Raw genomic sequence first — 24,954 nt, forward strand, 5'->3', positions numbered from 1 at the left:
CATTAAAAGTGTGCTCACACTGTTGTCTTGGTACAGGTGTGATCATGCGGTTTTGTTACAGGTGTGTTCATGCCATTGTCTCGTTACGGGTGTGTTCATACTATTGTCTTGTTACAGGTGTGTTCATACTATTGTCTTGTTACAGGTGTGTTCATGGTGTTGTCTCGTTACAGGTGTGTTCATACTATTGTCTTGTTACAGGTGTGTTCATACTATTGTCTTGTTACAGCTGTGTTCATGCTATTGTCTTGTTACAGCTGTGTTCATGCTGTTGTCTTGTTACAGCTGTGTTCATGCTGTTGTCTTGTTACAGCTGTGTTCATGCTGTTGTCTTGTTACAGCTGTGTTCATGCTATTGTATTGTTACAGGTGTGTTCATGCTATTGTCTTCTTGCAGGTGTGGCCTGTTGAGCACCATCATATTGCTGCTGTTAGTGGGGGTGACGTGGGTGACTGGTCTCATCTCGGTCAACTTCCATATCCCCTCCCTCAACTACGTATTCTATGTGTTCATGTTCCTCGAAGGTGTCTTTATAGTGCTGGCATACGTACTGCTCAATGCAAAGGTGAGAGTCACTTGTACACTGCAGACAATGAAATCCTCTGCCTACATGTCACCTTGAAAGTTATTTGTAAAATAGATGTTATTACTTCACCCAAAAGGTGGGCTGGTGGGGTAGCCTAGTGGTTAATGTGTTTACCCGTCATGCTGAAGACCCAGGTTAGATTCCTGACTTGGGTAAAATGTGTGAAGCCCATTTCTGGTGTCCCCCGCCGTGATATTGCTGGAATATTGCTAAAAGCGGCGTAAAACCATACTCACTCACTACTTCACCCAAAAGTTGGCCTGGGTAGCCTAGTGGTTAATGTGTTTACTCATCATGCTGAAGACCCAGGTTTGATTCCCTACATGGGTGCAATGTGTGAAGCTGCTATATTCCTGCAGTATTGATAAAAGTGACTTAAAATAATACTCACCCAAAAAGCGATTTTGTGAAGGTAGATTTGTTTTAGGGAAATAATTCTTTGATTGAAGCACAGTAAAAATACCATTTCATATTTTAATGATCTTCCTCTATGATGCTCTTGCAGGTTCGATTCCAAATAAAAAGAGCATGGTACCGCATCCAAGGCAAGAAACTAGAAATTGATGAAAATCTAGCAGGAACAAGGAGCACAATGCTTTCTGTAAGTTGTAAGTCAGGTGGTGAATACTTGTAAGTCATTGAGCAGAGTTGTGTCCCTTACCTGACGGATGAGCAGGGACTTGAGACACTGATAATGACCCTTGCTACCTGAGCACCTAGCCAGGTGAGCTATGGAGTTTCACCACAGTGACAGTCCTTCCCCATTATGCTGAGACCCGTGAAGATCCGGGGTAGAATAGGTCTTCAGCAACCCATACTTGCTGTAAAAGGCGACTAAGCTTGTCGTAAGAGTCGACTAACGGGATCGGGTGGTCAGGCTCACTGACTTGGTTGATGCATGTCATCGATCCTAATTGAGTGGAAAGATGCTCATGATGCCAATCACTGGATTGTTTGGTTCAGAAACAATTATTTACACAAACAGTTGTCATATAGCTGGAATATTGCTGAGTGCGGCGTTAAACAACAAATAACCTAACCAATATGCTTATATGCCAGGATATGAAAGAAATACTGTTCAAAAGTTAATGAATGCAACACATTTTCTTGTTTTAAGGTGTGTTCACAGAGCCTAAGAATAAACAAATCTTGTTCTTAGAAATATGGCAACAACCAAACGAGTTCCATCTCGATCTGTTTGTTTTCAATTATTGTAAATGGTTGACATGGAAGTAAGAAAGATTTATTTTCAGCTGTTGACCTGTTTTCAACTCTTTCATTGTAGAGATCTGCGTTAGCCTATCGCCATGATTCCTCTAATGATGGAGGTCTTCATCGGGTCAACATCGGCATCTCCACAACGTCGACAACAAGTCGGTCCAGTAAGAGCAGCGGCACCTTCCATAAAGGGGACGACTACCTGCGCAGCACAAGCAGCTCCACATCGGGGCACGTGCCGTCCACAGCGCTGTATCCACCCAACACCGGCATCCCACCCTACGGATATGACCCGTCCGGATTCCACGACAAATTGCCAGATGGTACCAGTAAGTTCACGAAACAGTTTCAATTATTTGACCGTTAATTTCTTTCACTTATGATGTAAGATAATGGGTCAAGTAAGTTAACATCCTAGAATATTTTCAACCAGATATTTAACAATTTGAATGGAATTGATGAGATGAGTTCAGACATTTGTGTGTCGAGGAAATATTTAGTAAGGATTTGACTGCTTCGCTTTACAGATCCTGATACAGGGGAGATAACTCATAAACCTGGCAATGACTCGGATTCTGACAGTGAGGTTTCTATAGATAGGAACAGTCTTGATCTGGCTTCTAGTCATTCCTCAGATGAAGACGATGAATTTGACCTCGGTCCAAGGTGGGAACCTACCCCGACTAAGAGCAAAGCAGTAGGTAAGTCGACAGCTGATGAACAGCTGATGGACAGGCTTCACTTGAAGCACCACAATAGCCATGTACATTGCCAGAACCGGAGTAGAACATGTTTGATGTTAAGGAAAATGTCTTCAGAAAATGCCTTCCAATGTTTGTTGTTACCTTTGTATCCCATGTTGTCTTATTTAAGCACACACATCAAATTCATTTACAATTTATGTCATCCAGGTACAAATTGCAACAGAAAATGATAAGTTTGTTGTCTCGGGGGAAAAAAAGTGGACATAACTCTGGCTAACAACTTCTTTATTATGCTATTATAGTGATGTTTTGTTATAGAACCTTATGTCTTTGTCAAGCAAGAGTGTCTTGCTTGACAACAGTATAAGGATCTACACTGTAACGTCATCATAACAGTGATCTCTTGTATCCCTGTGTTATGGGTTTTCGGACGCTTAAGAAACATTTGTAGATTTTTCTCTAATCATATGAACAACTGTAAAACATCCCATTCACTTATGAAACACAACTTTTTTCTTAAAAGCAAGCCATCATCTGAGTATTTAAAATGTCTGTGAAGCTACATGCCCTGTTATAGCGGGAGTAATCGCGAGACTTCTCCATATTTGTCTTGTTTAAACCACATACAGTGAATAAACAACTTGTTAAATACAACTGATATACGCCATTTGATATGTTGGTGATGTTGCGTTGCAGAAAAAGCTAGAGAAGAAATAGAGAAAAAGAAAAAAGAAAAGGAGTTAGATAGACTGAGAAATAATAATGCTGATGGTAAGTTGTGTTGAAAATAGCATCATGTTTGGTTTTGTGTCGTCTTTTCTCACATACTGCGTTGATGAAACCAGAAGTCTGATGTCCTACATATTTGTCTTTAGATGTCTATTTTCAGTGTTCAAGATAATGTTTAGTATATAGCTATAACATTCCCAGTGTTTGTGCCTTGTACTTAATGTGGTGTTACATTGTAACTCAACAGGTCTTTGGTCGGGGGATGGAGAACCAGGTCAAAGGTTAGGTAACAGTCCAAGGTTATCAAACGTCCAACCGGATGTGACGTTACCGGCATCAGAACGCCAAGGTATGAGCAAGTTCTCGCAGCTCTGTTAGTGTGTTCCCATGGTTACACTGTGAAGCTATGGGATGATGTTGACACCCGTAGAGGGGATGGGATATTGGTGTTTCTCTGTTTCAATGTATCCAGTATATAATGTTATTTGTGTATCTTTCTGGAATTCATTTTAAAGTGCAATAAGTGTACATTCCAAAAATATTAGCATGATCGATAGTGATGTGATGATGCACAAGCAGGGCTTGGCCGAATTCATGTCGTCATCCAGATACACCAGCAATTTACAACACCTACATTTATTGCTATTATAATAATCAGACATTTTACATAATGCTCTATTTCTATAAAATTGTATACAGCAATTCTTCAATATTTCCCCATCCGATGTGCCAATTTAGTGCAACCATAGTTTTTATGCCAATCAGTTCTAGCTGTTGACCCATGTCAGTGTTACCATCGTATTTTTAACTACTACTATAAATATATATATCTGTCTGTCAACCATACCATCATGAATGTATATATGTGTAGTCACGTGTTGTCGTTGTGGGGTTCTCCTTTGCATACAACTGATTCCATACCAAAGAAGTGCTCTAACCGTACATGCAACGCTGTCGGCATAACAACGTACCGCCATGCACTCCGTGTCCTAGTTTAAGCAATGGAACCCATGAACCTACAATGTCTCTGTATTTGTGAAGATTTGGTTTTATTTCAGTTAACATTTGCATGATTTATGTTGAGCCATAAATCAGTTCCAGAAATAACCAGATTCATATCTTTTCTAGATGAAGAGTGATGAAATTATTTGTAATTATTCCAATGAGATTGTGAAATCATCTGACATGTGACTGTGATTGTCACTTGTTCTATTGGTCGGCAGGCAACCGGGGCGGTCGAGTAGCCCAGTGGTAAAAGCATTCGCTTGTCATGCTGAAGACCCGGGTTCGATTCCAGATATGGGTACAATGAATGGAGCCCATTTCTAGTGTCTCCTGCCATGATATTGGTGGAATGTTGCTAAAAGCGATGTAAAACCATTCACTTACTCACTACAAGCAACCCATGCTTGTCGTAAACGGTGACTAAAGGGATCGGGTGGTCAGACCTGCTGACTTGGTTGGTGCATGTCATCATTGTGTAGATCAATGCTTATGGTGTCATGGTGTCTGGTCCAGACTCGATTATTTTACTGACTGCCATCATATAGCTGGAATACTGCTAAGTGTGGCTTTAACAACAAACAAGGACTTGTTCTCATTATACCACTCAGCATTGAGCGAGAGGCTGAAAAAAATACACAAGTTATCATGGGTATCTGAACTTTCTGGAACTGAAGTTGGTTAGTTTATGAACACATGCTACAGAATCATGTCTGTCAAATACTCTCACTCTCATCCCTTTTCATCATTAAATTTTAGAGAACAATTTTAAAAGTTTGCGTACAAAATTTTAGATTTGTTTTTATTTTAAAAAATATATCATAAGTCAAACCATGTTGTACATATTTTGAGTCTGTGTCCAAACTGAATATTGACAGACCTGTATTCTGTATATCTGCACCAACCGCCTTCTTTGTTTTGATAGGTCGTGTTGTAACGATTGTGCCCCCTGTTCGCACCGATAGCTTACCGAATAATATCTCGAGTACCAGCAGCCCGAAACAGGGCATGAGGGTGCAAGTACTCACTCACAATGGCAGCGTTTCCTCCGACACTGAGTAAGTGCGCTCTGGCGCCTCTCAAGGGAACTAGGACAAATTTTAAGGTAGTCGCAAGCAGAATTATGTCCCTTGAACTGACCTGAAAATGTCAAACCGTTGTGGAAAGACATAGCATTTGAACTACTGATTTTGTTGTGATGGGATAACCACGTAGCAACCATCTCCTTCATTTCCAACCAGTCTTTTGTATAGACCCTCGAATTAAAAATACACTAAAATCCCCAGCAAGTCTAGATTTCTTGTGTTTCTTTTATTTTATTAAAAGACAAATAACAACAAAAATCATCTGAAAATATTTGCATTTCAGAGAGTAAATGTTAGTCTAAATTATGAAAACTGAGACATTTCTTTTTGATTTCTTGTTACTGTTTCATTTTAGTTTTTGTAAATTTCTGAATTAAGCGCTGGTTAATGGTTCCCTGTATGAAGGATATGGTATTACACATTCACCTGTCTCTGCACCCAGTTGGTTACGGTTGACTGTCGTCTTCCCACCCACCCTGGCAAACACAACCATCTCTCATAAACAGCTGGCTTATTGAAATGTTAAATCATCGAACAAAATAAATTTTGAATATGTTTCCACCTTTCAATTCTCGAATAAAAACATTTAAAATCAAAGTCTTTTGTATTTTGGCATATATATATATATAATGTTTAAGACTGGATTGTGTTTGCCAGGAGTCATCAGAAGACAGGGTTGTCTCCCCTGCATGCCTACCACTACCTTCTTTGTCCTCTAGCCAACCACACATGAGTGTCATTTCGGGAAGGGGAAATACTTTTAGAAGATGCTTTATTAAAAAATTTCAAACTAACATCATTTATAAGAATTGTTTGAAAATCTAATATTCACATAATTAAGATACAAATAACTTTTTCTGGGGTTACTGATGTGTGGTTTTAGCAACTTCCTCCAACTATAAGTTTGTACCTAACACCAGCAAAGAGTTGGGTTTTTTTAACAGTAATTGTCACATGACCAACCAAACAATTGGTTTATGGTGTTTTGTTGCATAACTAAGCATAACACATTTGTCTTTGGTTCATCAGTTAAAAAAAAATCAAAATCTGTGGGCAGTGATTTGTTTCATCGATAAATATCTTCAAAATTGAACTTGATTTGTTCAAGTTGCCATTACCAGTTTTGACTTAACACTTTTCTTTGTGTCTGTACCCCTAACACTGTTTCTTGCATGTTGTTGAAGTTCTGTGGGTGACTTTTGTTTATTTTCTGTTTTTGGTTTGTTTTTGCAGATCGAGCAATGAGACCTCTGTCTGAGCACTCGACCGTCTTCACAAACTCACAGAGATAATTGTTACATTCCATTTCATGGTCCATTACTCTTCTTGTTCGTGTAGAAGCAGGACACCAACCATCCATAATAATCATCCATTTCCCAGCCATAACCCATCGTTGAGCATTATGTATGAATTCGTATGATATGTGCCTAAATGGAATATCTTATTTTTAGTCATATTTAATAACTACCGTATTCAACATAATAAGCGCCCAGGGCGCTCTCAAAATTGGGATAGGGGCCTCTTACTGGAATATTATTTTAGTGAAGAAAAAAAACAGTTGAAAGATAAATATCGTGGTGTATGCTGACAGCCTGAAATGTTTATGTACGACAGATATATTTTTCCAGAATTTAATTGCCCATAATTAAGTGTGCACATAACACATGAGTGTGTATTATACGCAAATAAATAAGTCTTGTGTACATTGATCAAAAGAAGGGGTGCTAATTTGGATTGTTCACTGGCCAATATATTAGCAAATATCGCTGTGGGCGCTTATTACGTCGAATACGGTAATACATAAACAGTTACGCTGCCATTTTCATTTTGATGGCTGCACAAATTTGCAGACAGTATTTGTCTATAAATATCTGAGCAAACAATGAAATTCTGTATTTCCTTTGAGATTAGAATAGTAGAAAGCAACATTGTAGCTGAACAAAACCATATTCCATGGACAAAGTGATATATATATCATTGATAGCTCGCACTGAGACTAAACCATATACACTAATTTCAATGTCTGTTTTATCATGTACTTTGTGTAAAGAGGTTTTGTAAGTATTATCTGTACCTAATCATAAAGGTATTTGTAAATGTTTTGTCTGTCTCGACAAGTATTACGTGTATATTCTGTACAGTCCACCCTTGTAACATTGTGCATATGCCATCCGTCATTTTTGTACATTCATGATAGTCCTATATTATGCACTGTCGGTTCCCACATAGTGTTAGCTAGTGCTTCTAGGGGCTACTTGCAGCCATTCCCTCCCTACCTGTACAACAGCTGGGGTTGCGGTCTATCCAGGGCGTGTTTGCTCGACAACGTGAATGGAAGAGATCACATCACACGGATAATGTCAGTACAAACATTTGGAATGTAGTGTGTATCGATATCAGCGTGTCCTATAAGTGGAATCCCATGTTAGTATATTGTCAGTTTGTTCCAAATACATTTTTTGCCATTAGTTAGGCGTTGAAGAATCAGAATGACAGAATGTACGAGAAAAATAGAGTGGAAAAAAAACAAGTAATACTTAATGCATAATTTGAAATATTTCAGTGGTCTCCAATACAATGTACATTTCGTAATTTCTAATGCTGAGATATTCCTTGCATTTTGTTCTTGGGCAAGTTTGTGTTCAAATAGTAATATCAACGCATAATACAAAAATATCCGGAGAGAAAAGGATAGAAATCTGTGGTGATCTCATTTCTGATTGGTTCACAGTATAGATGGAAAGAAGTGCCTTGGATGGAGACCGCTGCTATTCTGTATGTAGAAACTGACATGTAGCCTCAGTGAGAATGTTGTAGAAGGGTTATTTCCCTTGTTGTGATACTCCTGTCTTTAAGTTGAGCTATCGCCGTGTTGTGACTTATGCGCTGCGTCAAAGCCCCACTTGGCCTTGTTGTTTATTTATTGCTGTATATACATACATATGATGTCAACATGTTGATCTCTTTGTACAAATTTTTATCAAATTCATTTTTTTATGATGATGATGAAGTACTTGTGCTTCCTAACAACAACAACAACAATAAAAAGTTATAAATACCATCAACCTTTTTTTGTGTATTTTGTGCAGCAGCGTTAAGAACAGGGACAGAAGCATTTATTATGATGCTGAAAGAACAAGACAAACTGTTGGGATCATATTTGATTTGTACATATAAGATAGCTTTGAGATAAATTGCAAAAAAACAATGATGAACGAGGCATGGTTTATTTCACGATTAAACACTGTTCTATCATGACGTCATTTCTGGAAATTCGAACATACGCTTGCAACTTGAAGTAATTTCAACTACGCTTTTTTTGAGAGAGTAACGAGTTATTCCCCTCAGTAGTAGCTGGGCAACAGATAAACACAAATGCTGAACGATATCTCATAGAAAATAAATGACTCGTGGTCATGGTTTATCAGAACTGCACCCCTCATCACTTATTCTTCCTGCAGTGTTTTATTGTAAGATAAGACTGCCTCCGTGGTCTTGTGGTAGAGCGTCCACCCGGAGAGCGGAAGGTTCGGGGTTCGATCCCCGGCCGCGTCATACCAAAAAGACGTTTAAAGATGGTACTTGTTGTTACCCTGTCTGGCATGCGGCATTAAGGGGCTAAAACAAGGACTGGTCGGCTCCGAGTCAGTATACTGTGTCTGAGTGGGGTATTCATGTTAAACTGCGGCACGGTATCTCAGTAAGCTAGCACTATAAATCGGCATATGGACTCTCTCTCTCTCACACACACACACACGTCGCTATATAAGTGCAATAATCTAGGACGCGACGTTAAACCCAATTTAACCTCACCTCACCTTATTGTAAGAAAAACAACTGCCATATCAGCATGTACTGGTATTTTCTTTTCAACCACTACCGGCACAATGAACCCTATGCCTACCTCCCATACGTTTTTATTGTTCACCCGCCTCCATGTTCTTGAGGATAGAGGATCTCCCCGGCGAGCGGAAGGTTGGGGAGTTATTCACCAGTTATGACACACCAAAATTTTAATGGATGGTACTTCTTGTTATCTTGCCTGGTGCTCAACATTAACGGGATACAACAAGAACTGGTTGGCTCGTAGTCTTTATACTGTATCTGTCGTGATGACCCTTCCATGATCTAGTGGAGAGAGTGTCTGTCCAGAGAGCAGACGGTTGGGGGATTCGATCCCCCCCATGTCATACAAAAGATGTTAGAAGATGGGAGCATTAGGGCATAAAACAAGGACTGGTTGGCTTGGATGTTTCTGAATGAGGTATTCATGTTAAACTGCGGCATGGTCCGGACAAGCGCATGCACGCCACACACAGTAATGATCCTTGGTTTTTCAGTAATTGTGATTGTTGGAGTCACGTTGGGATTTTTAGATCACCTGACATTGAGCTTTGTCATGGCCATAAACATTTTAACATCCAAAACTGGCTTCCACAGAAGATATCGCTTGGATGAGATCAAGCTATACAGAAGATATCAAAATTACATCACAATACTTTGCAGACCATTGTGACATCATTGGTTACCATGATGTCATAAGTCTCTCTGCCACTGAAGCTGGTAAGCTATTACCCTCAAGACTGGTTAATAGTGTTTACAAACTGGAAAAGAATGATTTTGGATGAAGAATTGAATATCACTCGTCTCTATTGACATCAAATATGGTTGGTTTGTTGTTTAACGCTGCACTCAGCAATATTCCAGCTATATGACAGCGGTCTGTAAATAATCGAGTCTGGACCAGACAATCCAGTCAATGATATCATGAGCATCGATTCACGCAATTGGGATCGATGACGTATCAACCAAGTCAGCAAGCCTTACCACCCGATCCTGTTGATCACCTCCTACAACAAGCATGGGTTGCTGAAGACCAGTTCTACCCCGGAATCTTCACGGGACACATCAAATATGGATAAAAGTTTTTAAAAAAAAAGAAGTTTAAAATCCTCTTTGGCAAGCCTCGAAATTATAACCTTTATTGAGTTATGTCAATATATTTGTTATCAATACATACTTGGACCGATGAAGCTGAAATGTTGCTGTAAACCACTTTTGCTGTGATGTTATCAACAACTCAGCCATGTTGCTGTCAGCCAACTTGGTCATGTATCTATACTACTCAAAATAAGTTAAGGGTCACATAATTTGTTGATATTTTACATTAATCGTAAAACATGAGTCTCCGATAATACGTCAGCATTGAGTGTCAAAGAGAACTGTGATCACTATCTCAACGAATAAACCACCTCATGCTGGAAAACAGCTGACATCCTGTTGAGGCTTGCTGTCAATCAGATGTTGAAAGAACATAGGAACAGCCTGCCACTCTTGAAGACCATCTGGCTGCCTATGATTGTCTCTCACTCGTCCGATGCATGCTCAATTGGTGCCAAATCAGGTGAGTATACTGGCCATTCCATTTGCTGAATGCTATTTTGGTTGAGAAAATCATTCATGAGCCAGGCATGATGTGGTCTAGCATTGTCATCTTGAAGATGATCTATGATGTTGGAGAAGAGGTGGCCAAACTGCTTGCCGCCCAAACTGAATATTGTGGGCTTGCAAACAATTCCGTATGGTCTGGTCCTATAACTGAATACCATTTGCATGTCTCAGATGTTTAACGCCGCACTCAGCAATATTCCATTGAGGTCTGTAAGTAATAAGAGTCTGACATGAGCATTGATCCACGTAATTGACATGCCTCCACCAAGTCAGCGAGCCTGACCACCCGATCACTTTAGTCGCCTCTAAAAACCAGCTACGTCGCCTTTTGGGCAAGCTAAAAACCTGTTCTAACCTGGATCTTCATGTGCTGACATAATGCCATGACGATATGCCCATATCAACATTGCTTTGTTGACGTCTTACCATGAGGAAATTTCAAGAGATCATGGCAGTGATTTGTATGTCCCAATCATTCACGGAGTATACAGATTGCACATGCAATGACAAAGGAAACCCAGTATGATTGGGCGACATTGTGATGCAAAGTTTCATTGACCCTTTTTTGAGCTTGAAACCTAAAAACAACCTGATTTGCGATTCGAAATTCAAATTTCTGTTTTCTATGTCAAATTAACTTGTTTTGAGTGGTGTATAAACTACTTGTTCAATGTTGCTGTCAACCACTGTCAATGTTGCTTTTAAACAATGGTCAATGTTGCTGTCAACCACTGTCAATGTTGCTTTTAAACAATGGTCAATGTTGCGGTCAACCACTGTCAATGTTGCTTTTAAACAATGGTCAATGTTGCTGTCAACCCACTCTGGCAATGTTGCTCTCAACCCACTTGAGCTGTGATGCTGTCAACACATTTGGTCGATGTTAATTGACATGGTCACACAAAAAACACACACAGAAGACAAGTCATGTATCTTGAGTTTATTATCCTAAGAAACCAAGGTTGTGTTGATACCAACATCACCCCTCGATGCATTACAGCGAACACGTTTGATAAAGTCTAACCACTGGTTTGCAGGATAAGTTTTATTAACATCTTTTTTCAACGAGATGCCAGAAACACGCACAGCTATTCACAGATGATCAGAATTTAATATTCACATAAATAAAATGTCCATCTCGCACAAACACAGCTCCATTCTCTGTCCAACAGGAACAGACCACTGATAAAGTTCATCTTGCTTGTCCTACAGCTAACTGTGTTATAACCTCAGCCAGTACATGGCAGCTCGGATACGGTTGTAGTCGGGCAGTTGCTCGATAGGTCCTGGGGAAAAATACAGTGTAATGAGTGACCATCCACATTCAATACTCAAGAACTCATCAGAAGAATTCATCTCCTGTCCATAAATAAAAGAAATTTCTCAATGCTGCACTCAACATCCAACTATATGACAACATTGATGATAATCAATCTGGACCAGACAAACCAGTTATTGATATTGAACAGCATAAAAAAAATACAGAGTGAGTGAGTTTGGTTTTATGCCGCTTTTAGCAATATTCCAGCAATATCAGAGGGGGACACTGTAAATGGGCTTCACACATTGCACCCATTTGGGGATTGAACCTGGGCTTTCGGTGTGACGAGCAAACGCTTTAACCACTGGGCTATCCCACCACCCCAAAGGACTTACAGAAATACAATGCATTATTTGGCATGACTACTTTGATTGCGATCACTAAACATACCGACAGCAGCAACAGCAGGACACTTGTCATAGATGTACTTCATGCACACATCACGCACCACATTGGCGTTGACGGCCTGGAAACAACACAAACACAAATGTTGGAAAAGAGACATTAATTCACCATCGAGTCACTTCACTTTCAGTCAGGTGAGCCCAGAAAGAGTGAATGTTGTGTTGGCGCTATAGTCAGCAACATTCAAGCTATATCACAGCTGACTGAAAATACTTGTAAGTCAGGCACACCAGTGCATGAAAGTATGAGCATCAGGGGTTTTGTAAAATATATGTGACCAATATATGAAATAATAGTCATCCACAAGGTATGTATGCTCTCACCTCTATCCTGGCTTCCAGCTCTGGAAGTGGAATCCTCCTGTCATAGCACAGCATTTGTCTGAAACAACATTGCACAACACAAGCATTTATCATACCTCCATGTCAGAATGATGAGATCTGATTGGTTCATGAGATCTGATTGGTTCATGTGATCTTGATAAAATAATTTATCATACTTTCATGTCAGAATGATGAGATCTGATTGGTTCACTCGATCATGATGAAATACTATGTCTTAAAACCTAACACAGAACGCACAAGACCACATGTCGTGATACTGCTACAACTAATATAGAGTGTTTACTTGATGGTGATTGTAATGCTTAAAATTACCCCCACCACCTATATGTTCCCGATTTTCCCCTACATATCCTCCCAGGTACCAAGCAAGCCTCACCAACTGCCAATGTCCTCACAGACAAGCTAGGGACATCCCCCACCAATATGAAGATAATCTCATCCTTCCCTCACCCCCCACCCAACTAACATCAAAGATAAGAGTGAGTGAGTGAGTATGGTTTTACGCCGTTTTTAGCAATATTCCAGCAATATCACGGCGGGGGACACCAGAAATGGGCTTCAAACATTGTACCCATGTCGGGAATCGAACCCGGGTCTTCAGCGTGACGAGCGAACGCTTTAACCACTAGGCTACCCGACCGCCCCTTCAAAGATAAGAAGGAAGCCTCACCTCCCGATATCCTCACAGATAGGTGTGGAGCCATCCAACTGGAGGAGCATGTTGGTCTTCAGGAGGTTCTTTGCCCTCTCAACCTCAGAGTCTGTCACATTTGAACACAGTCTCATCCTGGATAGAACAAAGTCAACATGGTCATTGTATCTTTCCAATTCAAATTTATGCTGTGTTCTCATTAAGAATGACAATAAAAGCATGGGTATTGCTCACCATTACTTAAAGTAGTTAACTTCAATATGTTCAACCTTCCTGTTCTATTTCGTAGCAAACTGACTGACTGACTGAGTATGGTTTTACACCGCTTTTAGCAATATTCCAGCAATATCATGGCGGGGGACACCAGAAATGGGCTTCACACATTGTACCTATGTCGGGAATCGAACCCGGATCTTCGGCGTGATGAGCTAACGCCTTAACCACTAGGCTACCCGACCGCCCCCGTAGCAAACTGAAGTAATGATAATGATGATAGAAACATAAAAAAAACAACTGAATATTCAGCCTTGACTGTTAAATTCTTCATTCTGATTGGTTAATTGCTACAAACAAGGTATGAATATGATTTTATTGGATACAAATTGGTCATGGTAGATAAATGTACTGTGTTTGACAAGAACTTGTTTGGTTCCAAATAAAATTTAGAGGCCATCAATTCAGTATAACATTCCTCTGTTTTTCAAACACAGTAGGTTTATCTCCTAATTAATTTGTTTCAGTTTGGGTAGGATTGTTATGAAAGCATGACAATAAATAATGTAGACAATTTGAACATACCATTCTCCCTGTACGTTGAACAGCATATCCTCAATTTGTGTACGCTCGCAAACATAGTACAGACCCCTGAAAACACAAGCAATTCCTTGATCATGTTGATAGCAAGAGATATAGGATGATGAAGAGTCCTGCAAACTCAATACAATAAAAGAAAAACAGTGCAGTTAATATAGTTGAATCTAAACAGGGATGGAAGATAGCACTAGACTGCTAGCCGTGTACCAATATTATAGTGAAACCCACTAGCATGGGTATGGTGCTGACAAACCTCGATACACAATTGGGGTTGGACCATCATTCTAAGCCCAGTTGCACAAAGCGATTAAAGCGCTAAGATGATCATAACTCCCATACTTTAATATACACTTACGACTGTCGTAGTGATACGCTCTGGTGTGCCCAAGGGACGCAACTATGCACAGCCAATTGCGGGGCCTTAGACGACTGGGCAACCCGTGCCACCCTAACCTACACTCTATGCTATAAACACAGGTATGGGTATATCCAATGACTAGTGAAAATTACCATGCAGACACTCACCACAATCCGGTGTCTGTGTAGCATGTGTTAAATGACTGGAAACTATGACACAGGTTTGCAGAGGCGCTGTGGGCTGCCAGGGGGCTGGCGAGGTTGGAGCCGCCTCCGAAGGATCGGTCCCAGCTGCCGATGAGAGTGTTGGCCACCATCAGGGCAATGTTGTCCGGGTTTGACCACCCACAGCCCTCAACAGCAATGGCCACGTGAGCCAGGGGCATGCTGTCATCTCGGACAAGGATCTATGTACAGGAATGTATGTGGAAGTTTAATATGGATACCACTAACATGCATTCAACATTTAACCTTACAGTAAGTGTTTTGTAAGACTTTGTTGTCAATACTTCATGGGTTGGCATACATTACGTTCCTACATCTTCTGTGAATACACATGACCACAATGCGGTGTAGTTACTATTTTTAACCAACGAATCAAGCACAGCCTGGTCACAGCGAGTGGCTGGTTAATGAGCACACACACAATATTTCTTGTGCGATATGTTCAACCCTTGCTGCAGTCTTCTCTACACATTGCTTCAAAATCAGACAAAGGAAGGGTGTACTCAAAATCCCTGTATGTAGGAGGGATCATTTAACTTCCATGAGATAAACACAGCCTAATTTTATGGCTCAACTTAAAATAAACATGAGTTGCTAGCATACCACCTATCATCCGTATCTATTCTTGGGTGAAGAAGGACATGGTGTATACAGGCCCATCCAGTATTATTTAGTCATTAAGTGTTGGGAGGCAAAGAAAACACAAATATCAAGAAGAATGAATGCAAAAGGATAAGAAAGTCCTTATTCAATTAAAAATCTGAATACTACAATATGTAATTTTGATTTTAACACTGCATCCAGTTATTGTTTTTTGGCTATAGATACTGTACTTGCATACTTAATGCTGAGATCTATTGTTGTACAAAAGCAATACTTCTGGTGCAAGATACATTAGAAGTAGCCTCACCTCGCTGCCGGTGAATCTGCATGGTGGTAGAAGAGGAATCTCCCCCTCATAGTTAGTACCAATGGAGCCGAAATGCTGCTTAGCGATGTTGACAAGTGAATCATGATTTACACCTGAAACAATTCCTCCACATGTGAACATCTTGATTTAAAACAAATCCACAGTTCACCTTTATTCACATAAGGAAGTTGGTAGAATCGGAAGACATTAACTTTTACAGGTGACAAATGTGACCATGTTGACAAAGAAAGAATGTAGAATATAGAAGAGAAATCGATATAGTTCTTAGTCTTTACAGCAATAGTTGATAGGTCTGATAACACAGCAGCACTTGAATCAACCCAACCAGTAGCCCCACATGAAACCAAACTGCCGTGCGTGCGTGACCAACATCTGTATGTATGAATGCATCACTACACCAACACCCAGATTTAGCACACCACCACCTGTCTGAAGCCCACACTGACAGCTCCATTCACACACAGCACCTCTACAAGTCCTCACCTCCTGCAGCTGACAGCACAATGCGAGGTCCCTTGTAGTGAGAGTTGATGTACTCAACCAGGTCCCCACGCTTGATGGATCTAAACACATACACATTTGTCAGTACAGCCAACACCAGTGGTTGTACAGTGACTTCAGAGTCAGCATGGAAACCTACACATCCATAAACACAGGCAACACTGATGGCTGTGTACTGAGGTCATGGTCAAAATGGAAACACACATTCTTCAACACAAACACAGAAAAAGGACGTAAACTGAAGTCAAGGTCAACACGGACTCCTGGACATGGACTTTAACATCATATACATCAGAAGGTATAGAAACATTTCCAGGAAGGATGAGTTCATTCTGGTACAATATTCTGAGTAAGTTGGGTTTAATGCCGCTTTGAACAGTATTCTAGTTACTTCACAGCGTGTCACTTTTATGTAGGTTGAAAGCCCAAAGTGATGCAGGTTTCAGATATTTATGACTTTGGTGAAACCTACGAGCACAGGTATAGTGCTGACAAAACCTAGAAACATCATCGAGGCGAACAGGGATTCAAACCCATGATTATAGGTTTCTAGTGTTCCCAAGGGACACTACTCTGCACAGAGAACATGATTTCTCAGGAGTTGCCAAGAGCTTGAAAAGGAAACCCAAAGGAAACTGAAACATTTGTACACAAAGTTCTTACACATTTGGCACTTTTACACAAACCCCACTCCACTCAATATTTTAGAGGTGTTTAAATCACATTACATTAAGAATCAAACCATGCCAAGTCTCACTTTCCATCAGGATACAGAACAAAAATATTCCCTACTGTCCAGACATATCAACTATTTTGTGTCCTGTGACTTACTGGATGTTCTCTGTGGGCCCGAGGATGGTTCTGCCTAGAGCTGTTCCCTGGTAAGCCGTGGCATGCAGGTGGTCAAACACAACTTCCTGCAGATTGGTTTCAACTTCCTGGTGATGAAACACAGAAGCATGACAGGCATGGTCTCACAGTTGCTGGATAGAAGTGAGCGAGTGAGAATGTTGAATGTCACTTTAAGAAATATTCCAGCTATATCACAACGGGGGAAACAGAAAAGGGCACCACACATTGTAACTATGTACAGTGATGCAAAGAACAGAGCCTGTGTTACCATGATTACTCTACACACCTGCATTTCCCTGAGGATGACGCCCCTTTCTCTCTCAATCTCCTGCTCTCCCAGAGTGCTGTTCTGAATGATGTCAGACAAAATGTCCACAGCTGAAACACAACAAAGCTGTCTACAATCTGTGCAAGTAGAAGATCCTATAAAAGTTATGTCCCTCCAATGTAGAAGGTCCTTTAAAATTTATGTTCCTCCAATGTCAAAATACTGAAACCAAAAATAAGTATGTCATATCCACGTTTCTTCACATGTGATCCCCCAAATACTCACAAAACCATGTAGCACTGTAACTACCTCCCAGTTTGTTTGTTTGTTGTTTAACACCGCAATCAGCAATATTCCAGCTATATCATATGACCTTAGTCTGAATATAATCGCATCTGGACCAGACAATGCAGTGATTGACATCATGAGCATCAATCCACGCAATAGGGATACAATGACATGCATCAACCATGTTAGCGAGCCTGACCACCCAAACCTGTTAGTCGCTTCTTACGATAAGCATAGTCACCCTTTACGGCAAGCATGGGTTGCTGAAGACCTATTCTAACAGGGATCCCCACGGGTACCTCCAAGAAGAGCATAACTAGTCAGCTGTAGAGAATACCTACCCTTGTTCATGTCTTGTGAGAAACATTTGGCATAATACACTGTCTGTTCACGGGAGGTATAAGCGTTCAGGTGAGCTCCCATGTTTTCTACTTCCAGTTCCAGATCAGTCTGTGATCGCTTCTGTGTTCCCTGAAACAATATGGCTCCATATACTGACCTGCCAGTGTACATTCAAGTTGACACAAAGGAAGGGCCCTACAGGTCTACTTCTGACATAATCATGATAATAGTGGGATCATTTTTCCAAGACTGAATTTGATATTCTTGTACTAAATGCACATTCAAAAGTCACTCACAAGCTATTTTGGACACAATCTCATTAAAATCCGATCTCAGTTTTTGCTGCCGCTAACCAAAGATCTGAGGACATCCCATTACGGATCACGTCAGAACGACCTTTCGTGAACATTGACCGACCAACGATATGACTGACAAGAAATTGACATTTGGTTGGATGAAAGGTCGTGCTGACGTGACCCGTAATGGGATGTCCTCAGATCTTTGTTATCGATAGCGAGAACTAAGATCTGATTTTAATGAAATTGTTTTGGACAAAAAAACACCAAAGAAATAAAGCCAACCAATGCCCTTGGAAAATGCGGTCGGTCCGGGACGATGTATCACCCATTATGACAGCAGAGCTGTCTTTGGCACGCTCTTTCACATAAATTTGGCTTGACCTCCAAATTCATAAACGGGAAAGTCGACTACAATTATGCACAAGTAATCATGAAAAAAAGACATTCTCAAGTTAAGGTGTATGTACTGTCATATTATGTAGTTTGTGCTAGAGCACAACAAGATGCAGAAATGGGTTATACATGTCTCGCAATGATACAAATGGATCATAATAATTAAGCAACTGACTAATCAAGTGACTTAATGAATAATAAAAATGAGTTTATCATTCAGTCTACAAAGTGACTACTACACAAATAAACAAGCCATCTTTCAGAGGCAAGGGATTGAACGGACTATAAAAGTCCAGTTTCCAATCTTGCCGAACCAGGCTGGAATTTCTGGGCTCGATTGTTGCACCACCAGTGGCTATTATGAGTAATGTCCCTCATATTGACCAACAAGATTCCACCTCTCGTATCACTTGCATTTGCTTCAAATAGAATGGCAGGGCCAAGTCCAGACGATCTGATCTATTTACTTTGCGAAGTGCATCAAATCACATGAACAACTTGATTAAAAACATGACAAGATTTGGAAAATATCCGTCAACGCCCAGTTGACAGTACACATCTTTGTAAATCCTACATTTGACCGAAATCTGCACGTTGAAATCCATGTTGTTTACAAACCGATGTCGATTTCATTACACAATTTTGATTTGACTATGCATATACTCATTAGTCCAGCCAAAGTATAACTCCATAAGTCCAGCCTACTTTGGCAAGGGTGGAAACTAGACTTTTACAGTCAGGTAACTCCCTTGCCTCAGGGTGATAAAAACAAGCCAACAAACACCACGACTGGAAGGCTGTCTATTGCAATATCTACCAGCTATGACCTATGATGATAGGGTGGGTATCGTGTTCTTACTGGGTTATGTGAGGCTACAATGAGTACTGGTGTAGGGTTGATTCAAGTTCTGCTGTGTTACAGCCATATGAAACAATCAGGTGCTCTTTAACTTCTTTTGAGTAGTATACACGATATACCCATCATATAGATTCAATGAAACCATCCCACTTGCAAGTCACAATGCTCTATTTTTACCTTAAATGCCATGTGTTCAAGGAAATGTGCAACACCATTGTTCTTCTGATTTTCAAACCTGCTTCCAGCATCTATCCACAGTCCAACCTGAAACAGAAACAACACTGAGATCGTAGTAAAATCATGAGAGGTAACAGCATGCACATCACACTGTAAATATATATACATGTAGCCAGCATATGCAAAACAAAATTGCTATATTTATGTGTATGAAATCTATAGCATATGTTGTATGATAACCTAAAAATTGTAGTTATTTGTACCATTTGTCTTATGGATCAGCTGATCCCCCAAAATCATGAATGTAAAAAAAAAAAAGAACTAAATTCTGGTTTGAAGCATTTTTTTATTTACGCTGAGTTTGATAATTACTCTCTTGCATGTTATGAAACAATAATCACAAACTGTTACCTGTCTGAACTGGACAATTGGTACATGTTCGATTACATGTAAACATGGTAAATGTTTGCCATGGTTTGCTCAAATACTATTTATAGATTCACCTTTACTGCAACTGTCCAAGCAGTGGTAGATTTGTTCCCATCAAACCACCACACAATGTCAACACTACTTCGATTTTACTAAACATCTAGAACTTATAAGAGTACTTATTTGCTCTGAAACCCCTTATTGGGCAATATTGAATGAAATCCTGAACAAACGACAGTAACTACTTACAGTACATGTTGGAATTCCAGAGTCTTCAGTTGCCACTCGGAGGCCATTGTCAAGAGTTGTCACCCTTGTTTCTGGAACATTTAATATTGTCTGTTCATAGGTTGCTGCCTTAGCTGACATCCATCTCTTGTTGATGAAGAAACCACATTGCACCTGCAAAAAGGAACCATGTAAAATAAATCATATCTTCTCAGATATCTATACTTTAAAAAGCAAAATACTACTGATAAATTTATAATACATTATTCGGTTTAACATGTTTCAAAGAAAAGAGGTGAACATTATTTGTGTGATCTCATCAAGTCATTCCATTGAAATCTGACATCAACCGATACACTACTGTTAACCATGTTAACTGTACATATAGGCACTACTGGCATTATAAGTAACATACTTCAGTCGGTACACTTTTAGCATGTTTAGCAATATTCCACCAACATTTCATATGATATAAATTCATGGATGGCATGCTACTGCCAATGCTTCAAATGTCTCGGAGTCAGGGCAATTTTACCCCTGGAAAAAAATAATAATAAACAAGAGTTTGCCACTAACGTGGCTATATCTCCCGCCCATGTTGCAGAATTTATGACATAATTCAATCTAAACAAACCCTAATATTTTTTAACCAAGGTGGACCTTGTCATGGAAATTGTAAAAAAAAAATGAGTTTGGAACCTAAGTCCATCTTGTTGCAATGGCACGTAAAAAATGAAAATTTCTGAAATTTCTCAATAGCAAAAGGCACCAGTTCAGCATGTACCTGACAGACCTGCAAAGTTTCATGAAAAAATATTGAACGGTTTATGAGTTATACTTCGGAAACGAACCCTACCCTCACAGAACCTAAGTCCATCTTGTTGCCATGGAAACGTAAAAAATAAAAATTTCTGAAATTTCTCAATAGCAAAAGGCACCAGTTCAGCATGTACCTGACAGACCTGCAAAGTTTCATGAAAAAATATTGAACGGTTTATGAGTTATGCTTCGGAAACGAACCCTACCCTCACAGAACCTAAGTCCATCTTGTTGCCATGGTAACGTAAAAAATAAAAATTTCTGAAATTTCTCAATAGCAAAAGGCACCAGTTCAGCATGTACCTGACAGACCTGCAAAGTTTCATGGAAAAATATTGAACGGTTTATGAGTTATGCTTCGGAAACGAACCCTACCCTCACAGAACCTAAGTCCATCTTGTTGCCATGGAAACGTAAAAAATAAAAATTTCTAAAATTTCTCAATAGCGAAAGGCACCAATTCAGCATGTACCTGACAGCCCTGCAAAGTTTCATGAAAAAATATTGAACTGTTTATGAGTTATGCTCCGGAAACGAAACATGACGGACGGAGCCCGTTTCTATATCCCCCGCCAACTTCGTTGGACGGGGGATAATAACTGACCATAGGTTATGGGGAACTTGATCCATGACCCGTGAGTTTGATTCACATAATATTTGTCTGTATGATGAACGAATGCTGGTATTTCATAATTTGGTACCACTTAAAGTTCAATATATTTTCATACATATTTAGTTAAAAAATACAATGTGCAGCTGAATGTTTCTGTTCACAATCTACGTCTGCGCCAAAAAAATTTGAGGCATTCAATGTCATTTTAAGTATTATTTTACTTTTTGCATGTTTAGTGTTATCATATATAAGCTGATCTTACTAAACTGAACAGAATTTTACAAGACTTGGGCTTTGGGATACTGGCTTGATCTTCATATCTATGTTTAACTAATGAGTGAGTATGGTTTTATGCTGCTTTAAGCAATAGTCCAGCAATATCATGGAGGGAGCCACCAGAAATGGGCTTCAAACATTGTACCAATGTGGAATCTACACTGGGCCTTCACCGTGACGAGCAAACACTTTAACAACTAGGCTACCTCATCACCCGTTTTACTAATGGCCTCTGAGCATGTGCAATGTTATGTAGTACTGTTTTCAATATGTTGTATTTCTCTGGCGGCCAGATTTTGAAGTTTGTGACCCCTACAAGTAAAGGCTTTGAGTCCCCTCGCCCCCAAAATAAATAACCTAGGTAAATCCCTGTAAAAGCATATACAGTCGTGCCTCGTTTATACGGACACTTGTGTCATTTCACAATTCATCCGTATAAACGAATTTCCGTATAACTGAAACCAGCTTCTTACTGGAAGAGTTACTTCCCTTCAATTATGCAACTCATGGCAGATGACAGAGCAAACAGATACATCCACTCAATCTTTATTCATACACGTTTCAAAAAGTTTGTCATGGAAGTTTGAACTGTCACCAATTGTCGATTTTCCTATGGTATGTCCAAATTCAGTGCCATAATGCTTACTGATGGTTTCTAAACTTGCTGACAGGTGTTTTTCTTTAAACAGACAAATTTCCCTTTTTTCGCGTGCTGTAACTGCGTGTCACTTACGTTTCGCTGGTTGACAGGCCATACTTACACAACCTCTGACCTCCACAGACGCCATATTTATCGAAGGGGATTACATGTACAATAAACAAGCTCGTCTCAAACGTAACTCAGTGTCACTTGTCACCAGCGGAAGGATTACCACCAGCGGAAGTGTAAAGTCCGGATAAGTGAGACAATTTTGTGTGCATTTCAGTGTTTTGTGAATGAAAATGACCGTCCGGTTCCGGAAACTGAATTTCCGGATATACGGGTAAATTTATATAGTAATTATTTCGTTTTGAATGAAAATCGTCTGGAAACCGAGGTTTCCGGATATCTGAAGTCCGTATAAGCGGGGCATGACTGTATGACCAATGACTGATGACATTGCTAAAATCCCAACCGATTCCAAACTTTACCAACCAGTCTGCACTGCTATAAACATATTCATATTACATCAGTTCAATACAAAACCTAGCTAGTATTTTGTCAGTTCATTATCAGTCACAAATTTTACGGTCGATTCGCAACACAAGTGACAGAACTGGTTCTGAAAGAGCTCAACATATATCTTTGTGACGTTCTCCATATATAAAAAAAATAGTCAAAAGCGCGTGTACACATAACGTCACGAACTTAGGATACTTGCTGAGTTTTGCATAACTTTCGCAAATGTTTGGTGTTAAGCTGTCGTTAAGATATTGACAGAAGATAATACTGAAAAAATCTCTAACTTCGACAAACAATTGAGACGTTCGCAATTCATACATTAGCAATCATGTTTATGTCGGAACATTTGTAGTTTTGTATCCAAAGTCGCAAGATCATGCGTTTTGAAAGTTGTTATTCATAACCACGAAAGGTGAAAAGGACATGCAAAACGTTTCACACATATGGCAGTGATCCTATTGTCTCAGGATACAGATAAATAGATTTATGATTATGCTTTCAGTATGACTATATTCTCGCTTAATTTATTACCCTTGATGTCTTCGGCAACACTTTTGTCAGTGTATTCGTGACCTTCAACAGATGAGTCGCCATCTTGACCGGCGAAAACGTCGAAAGGGCATGCGCAAAGAGAGTTTTGCTAAAAGTATTCTCACATATGAAACGAAAACACCAGCCAAACAAGAAACGGCACCGTAGCATAACCACACCGACAGCAATAACAATAAAATGGGCAATACCCAATAAGTGGGAATAAATATGATTTTACATACAGGTGTGCTATTTGTTTACGAAGGAACTCTTGCAATTACGTTAATGTCAGTTGTTTTTTTTCTTAATTATGTAGAACTAATTGATAGTTCATCCATTTACATGTCTTACCTGTCTATGATTATTATAACATTATATTTGTCGTTTTTTTCATCACATTTTGTGAATTAAATAACATTCACAGTTCCATCCCACTTCGTAATAATTGATCCTTTCTTTATAGCTATCCAAAGCGTTTCTATTCTTCATCAGAGTTATGTGCCCTTGGATGGCAGGTGCTAGTTCTAGCAGACGAATTTTGTTAGTAAAACCATCAAGTGTTTTATATGTATGGCCGTATGCTTTTCTTATATATTGACAAGGGCTTTGAGTATGATTATATAAATGTGTCAAAAGGGTTTTAGTTGGGTGTGAGAGAAAGAAATATGACACACGGTCACAGACGTGTGCTTGATAGATCTAGATAGAATCTACTATGGAAATTGGAATAAGCCTTTTCATCAACAAGGCCAAACTACTAAAAATAGAATGCATCTTCAGGCATAAGAGACACGTTAAACAAAGACGAGATAGATGCTAATTCTGATGCGACTAAACGTCAAAACAACTATCAAATAGAGGAACGCGAAAAACTGCAATGTTTGTCCCTCGAAATGGCATTTTTTTAATAAATATAATTCCAAATAGACTTATGAAAACTGTAGAAGATGCTATATTAACATATTCATAGAAAGTGATAGTCTGCTTTATCATTACAAGACTTTTTCAAGTCCTGTGATGGGATTCAAACCACGGACCTTGTCCACATGACCCTAACAGGTTAACCCTATCAGTAAGCTGACAAGGTAAGGAT

At 39.6% G+C, this 24,954-nt stretch overlaps 2 protein-coding genes across 4 annotated transcripts in view; one reads left to right on the top strand and one right to left on the bottom strand.

Moving 5' to 3' along the window:
• LOC124134486 (cadherin EGF LAG seven-pass G-type receptor 1-like) overlaps positions 1–8,386 on the top strand; it is a 75,223-nt gene extending 66,837 nt beyond the window's left edge. The window contains exons 29-36 of one of the 3 annotated variants that reach the window (XM_046499340.2): positions 398–566; positions 1,093–1,188; positions 1,873–2,134; positions 2,333–2,506; positions 3,206–3,280; positions 3,486–3,587; positions 5,166–5,345; positions 6,559–8,386. In XM_046499340.2, the coding sequence (XP_046355296.2) occupies positions 398–566; positions 1,093–1,188; positions 1,873–2,134; positions 2,333–2,506; positions 3,206–3,280; positions 3,486–3,587; positions 5,166–5,302 (1,015 nt within the window). In that variant the 3' untranslated portion in view covers positions 5,303–5,345; positions 6,559–8,386. The remainder of the gene's footprint in view (positions 1–397; positions 567–1,092; positions 1,189–1,872; positions 2,135–2,332; positions 2,507–3,205; positions 3,281–3,485; positions 3,588–5,165; positions 5,346–6,558) is intronic. The other 2 variants (XM_046499332.2, XM_046499348.2) reach the window with 2 other exon arrangements.
• A 3,315-nt stretch (positions 8,387–11,701) lies between these two features.
• On the bottom strand, positions 11,702–23,978 carry LOC124134523 (mitochondrial-processing peptidase subunit beta-like). The gene is made up of 14 exons (XM_046499381.2): positions 23,862–23,978; positions 20,482–20,634; positions 19,804–19,890; positions 18,075–18,204; positions 17,464–17,555; positions 17,157–17,263; positions 16,308–16,387; positions 15,804–15,916; positions 14,837–15,075; positions 14,297–14,362; positions 13,517–13,633; positions 12,826–12,883; positions 12,488–12,563; positions 11,702–12,062 (listed from the first exon to the last, which is right to left on the bottom strand). The coding sequence occupies exons 1-14, from the start codon at positions 23,922–23,924 to the stop codon at positions 11,998–12,000; spliced, it is 1,446 nt and encodes a 481-aa protein (XP_046355337.1). The 5' UTR covers positions 23,925–23,978; the 3' UTR covers positions 11,702–11,997.
• Positions 23,979–24,954: the final 976 nt, after the last annotated feature.

This window comes from Haliotis rufescens, unplaced genomic scaffold, assembly GCF_023055435.1.
Source record: "Haliotis rufescens isolate VD_foot unplaced genomic scaffold, xgHalRufe1.0.p SCAF_16, whole genome shotgun sequence".
NCBI classification, from domain to species: Eukaryota; Metazoa; Mollusca; class Gastropoda; order Lepetellida; family Haliotidae; genus Haliotis; species Haliotis rufescens.